Source organism: Centropristis striata, chromosome 6, assembly GCF_030273125.1.
Source record: "Centropristis striata isolate RG_2023a ecotype Rhode Island chromosome 6, C.striata_1.0, whole genome shotgun sequence".
Lineage (NCBI taxonomy): Eukaryota > Metazoa > Chordata > Actinopteri > Perciformes > Serranidae > Centropristis > Centropristis striata.
Window position 1 is genome coordinate 38,136,048 of NC_081522.1, and position 16,719 is coordinate 38,152,766.

Sequence of the window (16,719 nt, forward strand, 5' to 3'; positions counted from 1 at the left end):
AAGTATTTACAAAAGCCCTCATGGTAAGGGAGCATGTGCACCTCGGTGAACCCGGAGAGCTACGCCAGTGGGAGGGAACTCCTCTCAGGTTTTACCAAACTGGACAGGTCGTGGGCAAGGATTCAGACAAAGCACAGTCAAACAACCTCTCTTGAGGAACCCAATACATTTCCATGAGAAAATTCATAATTTAAAGGCCCACATGGCAGGCGGCAGTCATCCTGAAAAAAAAAATTGCCGCCTTGAAATTTCAAGTAGCTGTGGCTGGCTTATTGTCAAGTGACCCACAGATACTGCTCATGCCAGTTTTTATGCGTATATGACCCAATAAACCATTGTATCACTTAACTGCTCCACTAAGGTGTCGGCCATCTTGAAAAATGGCCGCTATCTTGGAATTTCAAGTAACTGTGCGTTGCTTATTGTCAAGTGACCTACAGATACTGCTCATGCCAATTTTTATGCTTGTATCACCAAATAAACCATTATATTATTCAATTGCTCCACTAAGGTGTCGGCCATCTTGAAAATGGCCGCCATCTTGGAATTTCAAGTAACTGTGGGTGGGTTATTGTGAAGTGACCCACAGATAGTGCTCATGCCAATTTTTATGCTTGTATCACCAAATAAACCATTATATAATTTAATTGCTCCACTAAGGTGTCGGCCATCTTTATAAATGGCCGCCATCTTACACTTTCAAATGTCTCTGACAATTTTCTTGATAAGTGACCCATGGAGACTGCTCAGGCCAATTTTTATGCTTGTATCACCAAATAAACCATTATATCATTCAATTGCTCCACTAAGGTGTCGGCCATCTTGAAAATGGCCGCCATCTTGGAATTTCAAGTAACTGTGGGTGGGTTATTGTGAAGTGACCCACAGATACTGCTCATGGCAATTTTTATGCTTGTATCACCAAATAAACCATTATATAATTCAATTGCTCCACTAAGGTGTCGGCCATCTTGAAAAATGGCCGCCATCTTAAAATTTTAAATGTCTCGGACAATTTTCTTGTCAAGTGACCCATGGAGAGTGTTCATGCCAATTTTCACGCTTGTATCATAAACTGAAAGATTATATCACTTAGCCGCTCCACTATAAACATAAATAAATTAACAAATTAATAAATATGAGAATTAATACAAAGGAAAATACAAAACAAAGCCAAATAAATCAGAAAATTATTAGTCTATTAACTAATTCCTATACTTTTAAGTAGTATTTTTAAAGGCATATTTATTTATATACATATTTGGTCACTTTATTCTGACAGTCAAACACCAACAGGAAGTCACTTTATTCTGACAGTCAAACACCAACAGGAAGTATATCTACAAAAACATACACTGAAAAAGCATGCATTTAAAAATACTTAAATAAATAAAAATGCACAAAAATAATACATTTATACCTAATAAAAATGTATTACTTAATAAATTAATAAGTATGAAAATGAATACGAAAGTAAATTAAAAACAAAGGCAAATAAAATCATAATTTATCAATGGAAATCATAATTTATGTCTATTAACTAATTCCTGCACTTTCTAATTAGTATTTCAATGGCATATTAAGAGTAGAATTTTACATTAATGCATAAATAATAATAATAATAATAATGATAATAATAATAATAATCTAATGATATCATATATAATTATAACAGTCATGGATTTTTTTTTCTACTTTAGATACTTTAATTAGATTTTACTGATTAATCTTAAAGACTTCTACTGAGGGAAGATTTATAATTAACATGTTTTTAACATTTTCATAGTGTAGTGTTCATATTTTTACTGCATTTGAATATTTCCACTGCTGCATGAACACACGTGTTTCACAGTGACTCTGATATTTAATGCAGAACATTTTTAAATATTCCGACATGTTATAAATCTTTTCTGTGGACTCACCGCCTGTTTGCACCACGAGCAGCTGATGGCGACGATCTCTTTGCTGTGAAATGAAAACTTCTGCTGAAACCCCTGTTTGGAGATAAAACCAGAGACTCAGTTACATATTCTGGATTATTTAAATACTTTAATTTAATTTATTTAATTTAATAAAAACAGTCTCACCTTCCCACACTGCCGACACTTCCCTGTCTGACGCCTCCTGTGGACCCAGTGGTGTCGCACAACGTTGGACTGAAACAAACAACTGTGTTAACGATCTGATTTTACAGAAACAAGAGCTCAGTCAGTTCATGTTTGATTCTCACAAACAACAACAATAATAATAAATAAATAAATGGTGACTGACCTCTCGAACAGCTCGAGATCCTGGTTCTCTAAACGACGGTTTGCACCTGAAATTAATCTAAAAAGAGATGAGTTTTGGATTTATTGATTAAAAAGTTTATTTCAAATATTTTAATAAATAAATAAAGAATAAATAATAATAAAAAATAATGATAATAATAATGCATTCAATTTATATAGCAGCTTTCTAGACATTTTTTCTTCACATAAAGAAAAAATAAATAGGAAAATACATTTTAAAAAACAAACAAAATAATCATACAATTGCAAAAGAAATTCAGGCAAAAAAAAAACTGAAGCAAAAACAAACAGGAAGATTAATTAATTTAGTAAACATATCCAAAAAGAAGTGCAATTTATTTAATCCCACCTCTTCTCTGTAATTAGTGATACTTAATTATTATTATTTTTAATAATACATAATAAAACAAGCCTATACAACAATAATATATTAACCGTAATCTTTATCTTACAAAAGTTATAAATTAATTGCAAACATATTTATCCTATATTTCTTATTCTTATCTCTTATATAAACTACAATACTCTGTTGTTTAATATTATAATATACATATAAAATATGTAATAGACAGCAGAAGAAGAAATGGAGCGGCTGAAGCTGCTGTTTTACCTTCTCCAGCTGCTCCATGCACATGGTGTGGACCGAGATCTTACATCCTGCACACTTCTTCCTCGCCACCGACTTTTGCTGCAGAAACAACAACACATTCATCCATTAAAACACATTCTGACTGTGTGATAACAGGGAGGAAGAACAGAGGAGATAGTCCCTGCAGAACCACTTTAGAAATCTGTCACAGCTCACGATTTAAAAAAAATTATTAAAATAAATGAAAATAACAAATGGCTGGAATGTTTGGTAGACAGGATGGAAAGGAATAAAATAAATGGCTTAATAAACATCATTAATGTTCAGTTAATTTCTGACTATTTAAGAAATATAAAATAAAAAACTGAACAAACACCATGTCTAAATCACAACAAGTGTGTGTGTACAAAAAGTTTCATAACGGCACAAATCACACTGATACTAACAGGTCTTTGATATCAGCCGATAATATCTGTCAAAATATATATCTGTCGGGCTCTAAACAATTTTTTAAATTACTTATACACACATCCTTGAGCTGTGAAAAACTTCTTAAAAACACAAGTTAATGATTTGTAAATCCTTTTCGCTCTAAATTTAATTAAATATAGTTTAAAGAAACCATATCTAAAATATATTGTTTGTTTTTAATGAATACACTCATTCTGAATTTAGTGTATCCTGTTTCTATTGTTTCCAAACTTTTTTTTTTTTTACAATTGGGGTCGTCCCTCATTTCCAGACTGACCATTATAATGTTATACTGGAAAAAGTTATATATCTTAGCACTGCTTCTTCCTGCAAAACCATGAGCGTCCAGGTTGTAAATATAATGTATAATATAAATATAACGTTTTAGGGAGTTCTGAGTTCTGCAGCTCTGTTTGGTTAACAGACAGTACAGCATTCTGACCACAGGGGGCGCTGCAGGGACTCACCAGGGATTTAGCGATGCAGTATTGCTCGCCAACGTAGCAGAAGTCTCCGGAGCCGCTCGTCTCAAACCAGATGTGGTCCCCGAACTGAGCGTTGTCCTGACAGACAACACATAACAAAATATTTATAACTATTAACTACTAAAATTGTCTCTATGGCAACAATCTGACTTAAAAAAAAAACTAAAAAAAAACTAAAACTATGCATTTAGATATTACTTTAAAAGGTCTTGCTTTAAAAAGGACCACCAGACTTTTTAATGGTCCGTTTGACTTTATTACAATTAGAAAAAAACGTTGTTAGGGAGTTGGATTTCTTAAAAAAAAAAAAACAAAAGAACACAAAACCCCATCAAAAAAAGGTGCTTTTTTCTTTGTTTTTATTGTTTCTAACATTTGTTTCTTGTACCCGTTTAACGTGTTAACACTGACAGCCCTACTAATAGTTCATGTAAATCATCATCTTTCTTTGATTGAGCTTCGACCTCGGACAACAATATTATAATGTTATCAGATTGTTCTGTCGGGGACTCACGCTCCAGTCGACGGTGCTGTTGGGCTCCGTCAGCGCGTCGCTCTGTCCGGACGCCGACACGTTGGGCTGCGCCGCCGCGTGCGCCAGACCCGACTTGGCCATGGCTTTCCTGAAACACAGAGAGGACAGAGGACCTCTTAAAGGAAACACACCGCAGTTTGTATGAAATATCAGTCGTCCATCTTGTAGTTTTAATCATGTTTTCATTTTGTATCATCTGTAAATTAGTTTTTATACCCACGCAGCAACAGTTAGGACAAAAATGAATGTACAACATGATTTATATTCCAGAGTTCAAGAACAAAAATAATGCATCAGGTTTTCTACAAATTCTTCTATCAAATTAAAGCTCTGTAAAAATGTATCTGTCGTTATGCAGATGACACTGTTGTATTTACACAGTAAACTTTCATTATATTGGTATTCTGAATCACAAGTATACACAAGTATTTATCATCACTTATTGACAAATTACATGATTGTCACATACAAAGAGTGGTATTTTAGTATTTCCAGCCCTTGTAGGTGGAGAGCAGAACATTTCAAAGATATGAAAGTGATAATTTAAGAAATAAGGAGGAGATTCACCAGATAGTAGGAGGAGGCAAGGATTATTTAATTTGATACAAATATATAAACAGATGTTAAATGTTTAGTTGACGTTCCGGAGAATCAACTCGATTGTATTCTTGTTTGAGAAAAAAAAACGTTTTTTTTTAGTTCAAGACAAACTGAGTTAAAAGCCCAACTCTAGAGAACTTAATCTTAAGTTACTAAAAACTGTTTTTATGGAGAAAAATGTTTTACCAGCAGCGTCTTTGATTTCTAGAGTTCATAAAGTAATGCAGCACTGTAAAAAATGTATCCGTCATTATGCAGATGACACTGTTGTATTAATACAGCAAACTTACATTATATTAGGATTCTTAATGACAAATATACACAAGTTTTAATTAACACTCATTTAAACAACATGTCCCTGTTGAAATGAAGGAGAAAGTGGTAATTTTAGAAAATAAGGAGGAGATTCACCAGATAGGAGGAGATGAGGATTATTTAATTACATACAAATATATAAACAGATGCAAAATGTTAAATTCTTTGTTGATGCTGCGGAGAATCAACTCGACTGTATTCTTGTTAGAGAATAAACTTTTTAGGCTCCAGAGAGTTTTTTTGGGCTTTATGAGGTAAATCTTACTGAATGTTTTTGATTTTGTCATGTTAAAGTTTTCTCTTTAAGCCTGTAGGTGAGTTTTTTTAGTACAAGACAAACTGAGTTAAAAACCCCACTGCACAAAATCTAGAGAAATGATTCTTAAATTACTAAAAACAGTTTTTACAGATCCAGATGTTTTACCAGCAGTGTCTTTGATTTCTAGAGTTCATAAATGTAATGCAGCTCTGTAAAAAAATGTGTCTTATTTCCAGATAAACAACTTTCTGTTCATACAGCAGGTGGAGTCGACACCTTCTGACCGGGATGTATGAGGATGAAAACTGATAACTGATTTGATGTGGTAAGAACATTTAAAACAGGTGCATTAAAGTTGTAAGACCTCCCTGATATCAACGGCATACACTGTGTCGTACACTCTGCGCACACACACACACACACACACACACGCACATGCATGCACCGTAGCAACAGAGGCGCTCTGCTGTGATCCGTCGTGTCATTGTTAACTAACGAGCTTCAGCTCCAGGGACGATGTTTGTGTCTGCAGCAGAATCTCCAGCTGAGAATCATTTTAATCTCTAATTTATTAATATTTGGCACTCTTTCACGCTTCCTCATTCACAAAGCAAATGTAGCTTAACTTCACCTTTTCACTGGTAAAACTCAATGTATGTAAAGTCATGGAAAAAATGTGAGACAGCCCTTGTTTTCTTCAATTTCTTGTTCATTCTAATGCCTGGTACAACTAAAGGTACATTTGTTTGGATAAATATAATGATAACAACAAAAATAGCTGATAAGAGTTTAATTTAAGAGCTGATATCTGACACTTAACATGGTTTTCTTGATAATGATTTTGGTTATTATCAAGAAAACCATGGAAAATGTCTGCTGCAGTGATCCTTGTATTTAAGATATTTTTTATTTAAATGTGCACTTTATGGAGCTTTGATTAAAAAAAGTACAACAGTATTTATGTTCCCTTAAATAAACGGTTTCAGTAAAACTACTTGTGACACGTCATATCTGGCTTTGACTTTGACTTAACATTTGTTCTCAATTTGCGATAAAAATATCAGGATATATATCGTAAATCGATATTCATGACTTTTGGTCCATGTCGCCAAGCCCGAGTGTTGAGGTGTACGTACAGCAGAAAGCTGCTCCAGCTCTCCAGGTGGTGGTCGTAGGCGTGGGGCTGCATGGGGCTGAGGGCCCCGGGGCCCCTGTAGAAGGCTGGGTGGTTGTAGTAGTAGACTGAGCTCTTGCGGCTGGGCAGCGGGAGGCCCCTCCCCGGCCAGGGGCTCCCGGCCTTGGACACGGTGGAGATCCTCCTCCTCTTCCTGTGGACGGAGGCGCGGGAGCGGCGGCCGTAGGGCGCCGAGTCTCCGGTGAACACCTGCGAGGAGTTCCTGCGCAGGCAGCGAGGGGCCCGGATGAGGGGCCGCGGGACGCTTTTCACCACCTGCAGGGCGGAGCAGGAGGTGGAGGGGGGGGTGTGCTGGTCAGGTGACCAGGAGACATCCTCCTCCTCCTCCTCCTCCTCCTCCTCTTCTTCCTCCTCCTCGTCGTCCTCTGACAGCTGGCTGGCCTCTGATTGGCTGCCGTCGCTGCTGTCGTTGTCTCCGTCCGACTGGAGGCTCATCCTCCTGTTGGCCCCGCCCCTCATCTCCACCTGCTGCTCCCCCTCCAGAGGCCCCGCCCCCTCTTCCTCCTCCTCTTCCTCGGCCATCTGGATGAGGCTGGCGAGCAGCATGGACGGGCCGAGCAGGTGCGTGTCGATGTTGCGCAGCTTCCCCGTCTTCCTGCGGCACACGGCGAACCGCGGGTTGAGTCCCGGCGTGGTGGTGCTGGAGCGCCGCCGGACACGCCCCGCCCACCGGCTCTGCCTGCTGCTCTTCGCCAGGCGCCCCCCTCCCGCGCTCGGCGGCGGCAGCTGCAGCTGGACGCTGGAGCGCCGCTGCTGGGCGAGCGAGGAGGACGGCAGCCCGACGCTGGAGCGGCGGCGGGCCTTGCTGGTCGGCACGGCAACGCTTTGCCTCCGCTGGCGGAGACATTTGACTTTGGGGCCCGCCGGCTGAGCCGAGTCCTTCCTCTTAAAGTGACGGCGGAAAAACGTGTCCATGACGGACGGAGAAACGATCCTCTCCAGCTGTTGGACGCAGAAAGTCGATTTTAGCGCCGAGAGCTCAGATTATATTTTATTATCAGACATCAAATACTAAAATCAGACTTTTAGAGCGCCGAAGTGAAACTGTGACTTCCTGGAAAAATCTCAAAATGACTTTTCTAACATCATTAATAATTACAGTAAAGATCAGAGGCTTCCCTCAGGGTTTCAAAATAAAATAAACTCTTTAATGTCTCTGTTTGACATTTTTCTTAATGTTTTTCTGTTGACTTAGAGTCAAAGAAACTATCAGACAAAACTATAAACTCTGTTCAGGTTCACAGAAGCCGTTAAGAGACTTTATTAAAATAAAATGGAAACTGTATTATTATAATTTTTCACATATGTAACATGTAGGTCTTGTTAGTTGACCTAAATTTTAATTTTTAAAAATACAATAATAGAAAAAATTCAAAAAGCTGTTTGAATATATATATATATTTAAATATTCATCCAAATTTTAAAAACTTTATGCAAATTTATGCAAAAAATATTTATTTAATATTTATTCAAAAAGAAAATGCAATTTTCTGACACTTTGAAAAGGAAAACGTCACAATGCATTACTCAAATGAATTCACATTTTAATTTTTAATAAAGTCCCCCCTGGGCTTCCATACATCAGTAATTAATCTGTTTATCTTCAGTTTCTGGTACCACCTGCTGCAGGAGATGATTTATCATTAAAAAAAATAAACTTCAGGAACATGAAAACTTGTTGAAAGAAATTAGAGATTATGTTGAGGCTAGACAGGAAGTGACATCATTCGGCTCTCTGTAAAACATCTGGACCACCTCAGATTTTTTTAAGTTGCTAATTTCCAGAAAAATCCATTGACCATCACTCTTGTTGTTGTCATGTTAAGATAAACCGCTCTCTGATTAATTTGTGTCATGTGAAGCTGAACATGAATAATAAAACGCTGAGAGGAAGTGAGGGGTCGGCGCCGCGGGAGGAGAGGAGGCGAGCAGCGAGTCAACAGGAAGTCACAGTCATTAAGGCCACGACGACCTGCTGGCGTCTCCTCCAAACAACAACAACACAACACCAGCAACAACACCAACAAACATATCAGAGCTCATCCACAGCTGCAGTTTCTCCTGTCCTCTCCTCTCGGCTCTGTGTAAACAGCCTCTCCTGTCCTCTCAGCTCTGATCTGTGTAAACAGCCTCTCCTGTCCTCTCAGCTCTGTGTAAACAGCCTCTCCTGTCCTCTCCCCTCTGATCTGTGTAAACAGCCTCTCCTGTCCTCTCCTCTCAGCTCTGTGTAAACAGCCTCTCCTGTCCTCTCTGCTCTGTGTAAACAGCCTCTCCTGTCCTCTCCTCTCTGCTCTGTGTAAACAGCCTTTCCTGTCCTCTCCTCTTGGCTCTGTGTAAAGAGCCTCTCCTGTCCTCTCTGCTCTGTGTAAACAGCCTCTCCTGTCCTCTCCTCTCTGCTCTGTGTAAACAGCCTCTCCTGTCCTCTCCTCTCAGCTCTGTGTAAACAGATTCTCAGTGAATATTTGTCACGTGACCGTTGATCTCAGCAGAATCAATCATGTCTTCAGTGTCTCTGAGGAGAATTTAATGTTTTTAACAGGATCTGGTTCGTGCAAACACTTTATTTTAAATGACACCTGGAGAATAAAGTGATTCTGAAACTAATATCAACATTAAAACACAAGTTTTGGGCACTTTTTTATAACTGATGATCCGTTCAAGGACCGTCTGAAAGTTCAAACTCTGACGATAATGTCTGTTTTTACAGTTTCTTTCTGAGGTAAACGAAGGATATTAAGTGATTTTTTAAAAAGAAAACACACTTTTCATTGTGGGGTTTCAGACTCTTTATGTGACTGTTTGCTTGAATGTAAGTCATGGGTGCTGGTTGTGCTGGTTCAGGCTGCTTCTACTGAAGAAAGGAAAGGAAAACCTGCCGAGGGCGGGGCCCGGGGCCGGCAGATAATACATAAATAAATAAATAAAGTTTGAGTGGAGCCTGCGCTGGTTAACCTGATCCTGGCTGTGTTTCAGGGATCATTGGTTCTAATGACAGAAGCTTATCAGCAGGACGTGACGCGAGCAGATCAGCAGATCAGTGACACACACACACACACACACACACACTCTTGTACTTCTATCTTTGTGAGGACCCTCATTGAAACAGTGAATTCCCTGCTAAGGTTATAATAGTTTGAGGTTTTGCGTTTGTTTAAGTTTTAATTTAGTTGTGAATTTTTGTTTTCAAATTCAGTTACTTTTAATGAGTTTTTACAGTGAGTTTGCTAGTTTTAGTTTAGTATTTATTAGTTTTAGTTTTTTGTAATGGGGTATTTGTTGGGTGGGAGATTAAAAGAGGTCACAGTAAATTTTGCCTTTATTTCCTTTGCCTTATCCATCTTAATTATGTATGAAAAAAGTTGACAAAGACGAAAACAAAAGACATTTTCACTAGACTTTCAGTTAGTTTTGTAACCACCCAATACAGTTTCAGTTAATTATCATTACCATGTAACCTTTAACCCTTAAAACAAAGTCTGAAATATCAAAAAAGCCTTTAAAGAAGTGAGGACCGGCCGAAATGTCCTCACTCTGTTGGTTAAAAACGTGTTCTGGTCCTCACTATGTAGGAAGTACAAGAACACACACACACACACACACAAACACAGTGCAGGGAAACCTCTCTGTCTATTTATAGCTCTTCCTCCTCACTTTCCCCGTGCTGCCTCACCTGTTACCTGTGAGCCGTCTGACCTGCAGCAGTCATCAGGTTACCGGTGATCAGAACCAGCGGCTGGCTGACGTCCCACAGCTCGCCGCTCTGCTCGCCGCCTGGCAACCTGACGCCCAGCAACAAGTCAAACACTTCACTCAGGTACGAGTCAAAGTCACACAGCAGAAAAATCCACTGAACTCCTTCTTTCAAAGGCGAGTATTTCCCCTTGGCAACGCTCCACAGTTTGGCTTTAACAACGGAAAACCTTACATTTTTTTTTTTTTCAAAGGGCTCTGACCTCCAGATATCTGAATAAAAATATCTACTGTGTCCTCACCAGTCTCCTCTTTACAGACACACCCACTTTATGCTGATAGCCTGCAGTTTAAGGCAGAAATCTGCAGTTTTTCTCATGCATTAAATGTTTTATTGTATGCTATTGTTTTTTAATATTCTGCACACTCCCTAAACAAACAGTCTGTGAGTTGAGACAACAAGACAAAAATGTGTGGAAACCCTGACTGTTTTTCTCTGTTTCATTTGATACTTAATTAAATATATTCAAGCTGTTTATTGACGTGACATGCCCACTTTATGCACTTTTCCAATGCAGTTTTGTGCAGAAACCACACAGTGTTTCTCCTGCAGTAAAATGTGATATTTTATCCTATTGTTTTTTTAATATTTCTGCACACTATGGTCCCTAAACAGTCTGTGAGTTGAGACAATAAGACAAAAATCTGTGTGGAAACCCTGGATGTTTTCACTGTTTCATGATACAGACATGCCCACTTTATGCTGATAACCCGCAGTGTAAGGTAGAAATCTGCTGATTTTGTCATGTATCAAAATGTGTTATTTTGTCCCACTGTGCCTGTTTAGGGATCCCAGTGTGCACAAATATTCAGTCTGAGAGTTGAGACAATAAGACAAAAATCTGTGTGGAAACCCTGACTGCTTTTCTGTGTTTAATATGATACTTAGTTAAATATATTTGTGCTGTTTTGAGACACGATATGCCCACTTTATGCACTTTTCCAATGCAGTTTTGTGCAGAAACCACACAGTGTTTATCCTGCAGTAAATGTGTTATTGTGTCCTCTTGTATGTGAATCTTTGTGCATCCTGGGGTCCCTAAACAGTCTGTGAGCTGCATAAATGGGGTCTGACTGGAAAGTTAAGGCTCTTGTGGATTCAATGAGCCCAACAAAGGGGGTCCTCTGACCTCCGAGCTCAAGATATGAGCATGAAAATGGGTTCTATGGGTCCCTGTGAGTCTCTTCTTTAGAAACATGCCCACTTCATGAAGATCCAATGCACATAAATGGGTTAAAAATACTGGATTTGAATATTTCAATGGGGTCCTTAAACAGTTTTTGAGCTGCATAAATCAGGAGAGACAACAAGACAAAAATCTGCCTGCTTTTCTCTGTTTCATATGATGCTTAATTAAATATATATTTGCTGTTTATTGACGTGACATGCCCACTTTATGCACTTTTCCAATGCAGTTTTGTGCAGAAACCACACAGTGTTTCTCCTGCAGTAAAATGTGTTATTGTGTCCTCTTGTATGTGAATCTTTGTGCATCCTGGGGTCCCTAAACAGTTTGTGAGCTGCATAAATCGGGTCTGACTGGAAAGCTGAGAATCTTGTGGATTCAATGAGCCCAAGTGTCCATTTTCAGGGGGGTACCTTGACTTCTGACCTCCAGATATCCAAAAAAAAAAGGATTCTATGTGTCCTCATGAGTCTCCTCTTTACAGACATGCCCACTTTATGCTGATAACATCCAGTTTGGGGAAGTTTTCTCATGCAAAGGTGATATTTTTTCCCAAATTATCCTACTGTCTGTGAATCTTTGTGCATCCTGGGGTCCCTAAACAGTCTGTGAGCTGCATAAATGGGGTTTGAGTGTAAAGCTGAGACTCGTGTGGATCCAATGAGCCCAATGTTCTTCATGTGTGATGATGTTAGTGAGTGAAACTTGAGCTCAGTGTATAAAATGAGCTGCTGTGACCTCTAGGATAATCACAGACTCATGAAACTTTACAACCACCAACTGGAGACCTGGAGCATTCAGAGGATGGATGGCTGACACACTAGATTCACACAACACAACACAAATGCTGCCACACAATCGCACAAAATACACAAATCTACTAAATGTCAAAAGTTTCTGAAACCAGATCACAGCATGGATTTTTGACCATTTTTATCCATTCCAGAGACAAAAATGGTCAAATTTATCACCAAATGTGACATCGACTGTTAACCTGCTATCGCCCCCTAAAAATCCAACACCAAACACCTTAGTCTATACAAAAAAGCCGTCTCAGTGTGCAGAAACTGTGTCTGTGTATCTTTTATTCTCAATCATGATTTCTATTTTTGCTGTCTTCATTATATATTTCCATGTTATGGAACACATCCTGTTTTCTTTGCATCTTTACAGCTTATGGCGCTGCTTAAAATAAACTTTATGAAAACAAAATGAACTGGTTCCCAGCAGCGAGAATTAAAATAGTCGTCAGCTTATCTGTCCGAGCAAACAGCGATACCACAGCGAACACACACACACACACACACACACACGACAAACAGCAGCAGATGTGACTGCACACACACACAAAGAAGTAATAAGTGATGCAGTTTATCTGACAGATCTGAGCGACACGAGTCTGGAAGCGAGAAACCGGAGACGGAGAGAGAAACGACCAGATGTTTATATGAACAAGAACATCAGCAGAGACCTGAACCGGACTGAACCGGAGTGAACTGGACTGAACTGGACAGAACAAGAGTGAACCGGAGCGAAACGGACTGAACTGGAGTGAAAATACTTTGTCCCTCTGAACCTCTGGTGGGTTTGAAAGTGTGTTTTCTTTTTCCTTTTTTTTTAAATACTAAAAATACAACATTTATTGTAGAAAGATTTTTTTTTTTTTGTTCGTGGAAAACCTTTTTTTGCAGAAGAAAAATTGCCAGGGATCAACAGCTGCAACAATTTGTCGACTCATCAGTTAGTTCATCGACAGACAATTCAAGCAATATATCTTGGTAATCCATTAATTAACAAGGAAACAACAACAACAACAAAGAATCAGAAAAAGCTGTTTTCAGCATCTCAAATCTGCAGATTACCTACTTTATATCTTTGTGCTTTGGACAAAAAATACGATCGTCTTCATGAACTTTAATAAACTGTGAGGAACGTTTCTAGTACTTTGATATTTATTAGACAAAATTATTCATGGAATAATCTAGAAAAAAATGTCAAATTAATTGTTTTAACAGGAAGAAAGAAACCAGCCTGAGTTCAGCCTGATTATACAATAAAATATCAAATATCAAACAGTTAACATGTGGCTGAAGCTCAGGAGTGAAATCTGGTTCAGAGATTTATCAGAAAAAGCTGTTGCTCTGATGTTTGTATTCAAACAACAATGTTTGAATTTTTAGGGAGTGAAACACACTAATAAATAGAAGTATCATTATTAAAGAATCAGGTAATGTATTGGTAAAAATAAACAGAATCTCATAATAATATAATCAATTAATTTATCATGAAAAAAAAATCAGAAAATGTAGTTTTCAGCCTCTCACATCTGTAGATTTCTGCTTTTTTCTGTTTTATATCAGATTATATCTTTAGTTTTGTTCAAAGAAAACATTTAAAACTTCAATATTGACTTTTCCTTTCTCTGAAATTTTTACTATTTTCTGTTGTTTTATAAACTGAAAAATGATAATTCATTAACTGATTAGTCGCAGCTTTAATATTACAGTGAATTATCAGCCATCCCTAATTAAAAACCTTTATACAAAACAATACGACAAAAGATCATAAATCAACATGTGTCTGTTAAAGAAGCTCAGGAGTTAAATCTGCTTCAGAGATTTATCAGCAAACATTGTTGTCCTGATGTTTGTGTTCAAACAACAAAATAAAAGCTTTTTTTCTGTTTTATATCAGATTTTATCTTTAATTTTGGTCAAATAAGACATTTAAAGACTTCAATACAACTATTTTCTGTCATTTTGATAATGGATGACTTGAGAAAATAAACAATCATTAACTGATTAGTTACAGCTTTAAGAGACTATTACAGTAAATTATTAGCCAGCCCTAATTAAAAAAACATTTATACAACAGAAGATGGTAAATCAAAGCATAAACTTTTAACACGTGTCTGTTAAAGAAGCTCAGGTGTTAAATCTGCTTCAGAGATAGAATCTATTTAGATAATTAATTAATGAATTCATCATGAATAAAAAATCAGAAAATGCAGTTTTCAGCATCTCACATCTGTAAAATTGTGCTTTTTTTCTGTTTTATATCAGATTATATCTTTAGTTTTGGTCAAATAAGACATTTAAATACTTTGGTATGGACTTTAAGGACATTTTTACTATTTTCTGTCGTTTTACAAACTGAAAAATTATAATTCATTAACTGATTAGTAGCAGCTTTAAGAACCTATTACAGTGAATTATCAGCCAGCCCTAATTAAAAAACCTTTATACAAACCATTAATACGACAAAAGATAATCAACATGTGTCTGTTAAAGAAGCTCAGGAGTTAAATCTGCTTCAGAGATTTATCAGCAAACATTGTTGTCCTGATGTTTGTGTTCAAACAATAAAATAAAAGCATCATTATTAAAGAATAAATAAATAAACAGAAGTTTCAGCATCTCACATCTGTAGATTTCTGCCTTTTTTCTGTTTTATATCAGATTATATCTTTAATTTTGGTCAAATACGACATTTAAAGACTTCAATATGACTATTTTCTGTCATTTTGATAATGGATGACTTGATGAAATAAACAATTAACTGATTAGTTGCAGCTTTAAGAGACTATTACAGAGAATTATCAGCCAGCCCTAATTAAAAAACCATAAATACAACCAAAGATGATAAATCAAAGTGTAAACTTTCAACACGTGTCTGTTAAAGAAGCTCAGGAGTTAAATCTGCTTCAGAGATTTATCAGCAAACTTGTTAAAGAAACAGAATCTCTTTAGATAATTAATTAATTCATCATGAATAAAAAATCAGAAAATGCAGTTTTCAGCATCTCACATCTGTAAAATTCTGCTTTTTTTCTGTTTTATATCAGATTATATCTTTAGTTTTGGTCAAATAAGACATTTAAAGACTTTGGTATGGACTTAAAGTGAAATTTTTACTATTTTCTGTCGTTTTATAAACTGAAAAATTATAATTCATTAACTGATTAGTTGCAGCTTTAAGAGACTATTACAGTGAATTATCAGTCAGCCCTAATTAAAAAACCTTTATACAAACCATTAATACGACAAAAGATCATAAATCAACATTGTTGTCCTGATGTTTGTGTTCAAACAACAAAATAAAAGCATCATTATTAAAGAATCAGGTAACATATTGGTATAAATAAACAGAAGTTTCAGCCTCTCACATCTGTAGATTTCTGCCTTTTTTTCTGTTTTATATCAGATTATATCTTTAGTTTTGGTCAAATAAGACATTTAAAGACTATTTTCTGTCATTTTGATAATGGATTACTTAATAAAATAAACAATTAACTGATTAGTTGCAGCTTTAAGAGACTATTACAGAGAATTATCAGCCAGCCCTAATTAAAAAACCTTTCTACAAAGCATAAATACAACAGAAGATGATAAATCAAAGCGTAAACTTTCAACACGTGGCTGTTAAAGAAGCTCAGGAGTTAAATCTGCTTCAGAGATTTATCAGCGAGGCGACAACAGAAACACAGAGAGGAGATTAAATATCTGAGATGGTCCAGGAAATAAAAAACAATCAGAGAAAAAACTACAAGAGAGAAGTTTGATACGACCTGAGAGGGACGATCAGTCAGCGGAGGATGAAAAACAGAGTGAGAGAGAAAGGGAGGAGGAGGAGGAGGAGGAGGAGGAGGAGGAGGAGGAGGAGGAGGAGGAGGAGGAGGACACTAAGCTGCTGCTGCTGTTTTAAAATAACTCTCCCTCTCTGATCGTGGAGCAGCTCTCCGGCTGCGTGTCCCTGTGCAGCGCGGCCCTGCAGCTGATCCTGGACCAGCTGTTGGTTTATAATCAGGAGATGAATGCAAACACTCAACAGACCAGAATACTCTTCATTAACACTTCAAGGCTGCAGAGCATTGTGGAGCCAACAGGAAGTGTTTGTGTCCACATCTTTTCATCTGAAAACACAAACCTGTGTGTGTGTGTGTGCGTGTGTGTGTGTGTGTGTCATGTGACCAATTAGAGACGAATCACATTCTGCTGCGAGCTTCTGCCGTAACCATGATTCCTTTAAAGGTCACAGACACA

The 16,719-nt window shown here is 37.5% G+C and overlaps 1 protein-coding gene across 1 annotated transcript in view; it reads right to left on the reverse strand.

The window, feature by feature from the left end:
- LOC131973217 (diacylglycerol kinase zeta-like) overlaps positions 1-16,266 on the reverse strand; it is a 48,682-nt gene extending 32,416 nt beyond the window's left edge. Inside the window, exons 1-8 of the mRNA XM_059335148.1 lie at positions 16,245-16,266; positions 6,682-7,682; positions 4,351-4,459; positions 3,819-3,914; positions 2,902-2,979; positions 2,272-2,328; positions 2,088-2,156; positions 1,923-1,994 (exon numbers count right to left, since the gene is read on the reverse strand). Of these exons, the coding sequence (XP_059191131.1) occupies positions 1,923-1,994; positions 2,088-2,156; positions 2,272-2,328; positions 2,902-2,979; positions 3,819-3,914; positions 4,351-4,459; positions 6,682-7,655 (1,455 nt within the window). The 5' untranslated portion in view covers positions 7,656-7,682; positions 16,245-16,266. The remainder of the gene's footprint in view (positions 1-1,922; positions 1,995-2,087; positions 2,157-2,271; positions 2,329-2,901; positions 2,980-3,818; positions 3,915-4,350; positions 4,460-6,681; positions 7,683-16,244) is intronic.
- Between the last annotated feature and the right edge of the window lie 453 nt (positions 16,267-16,719).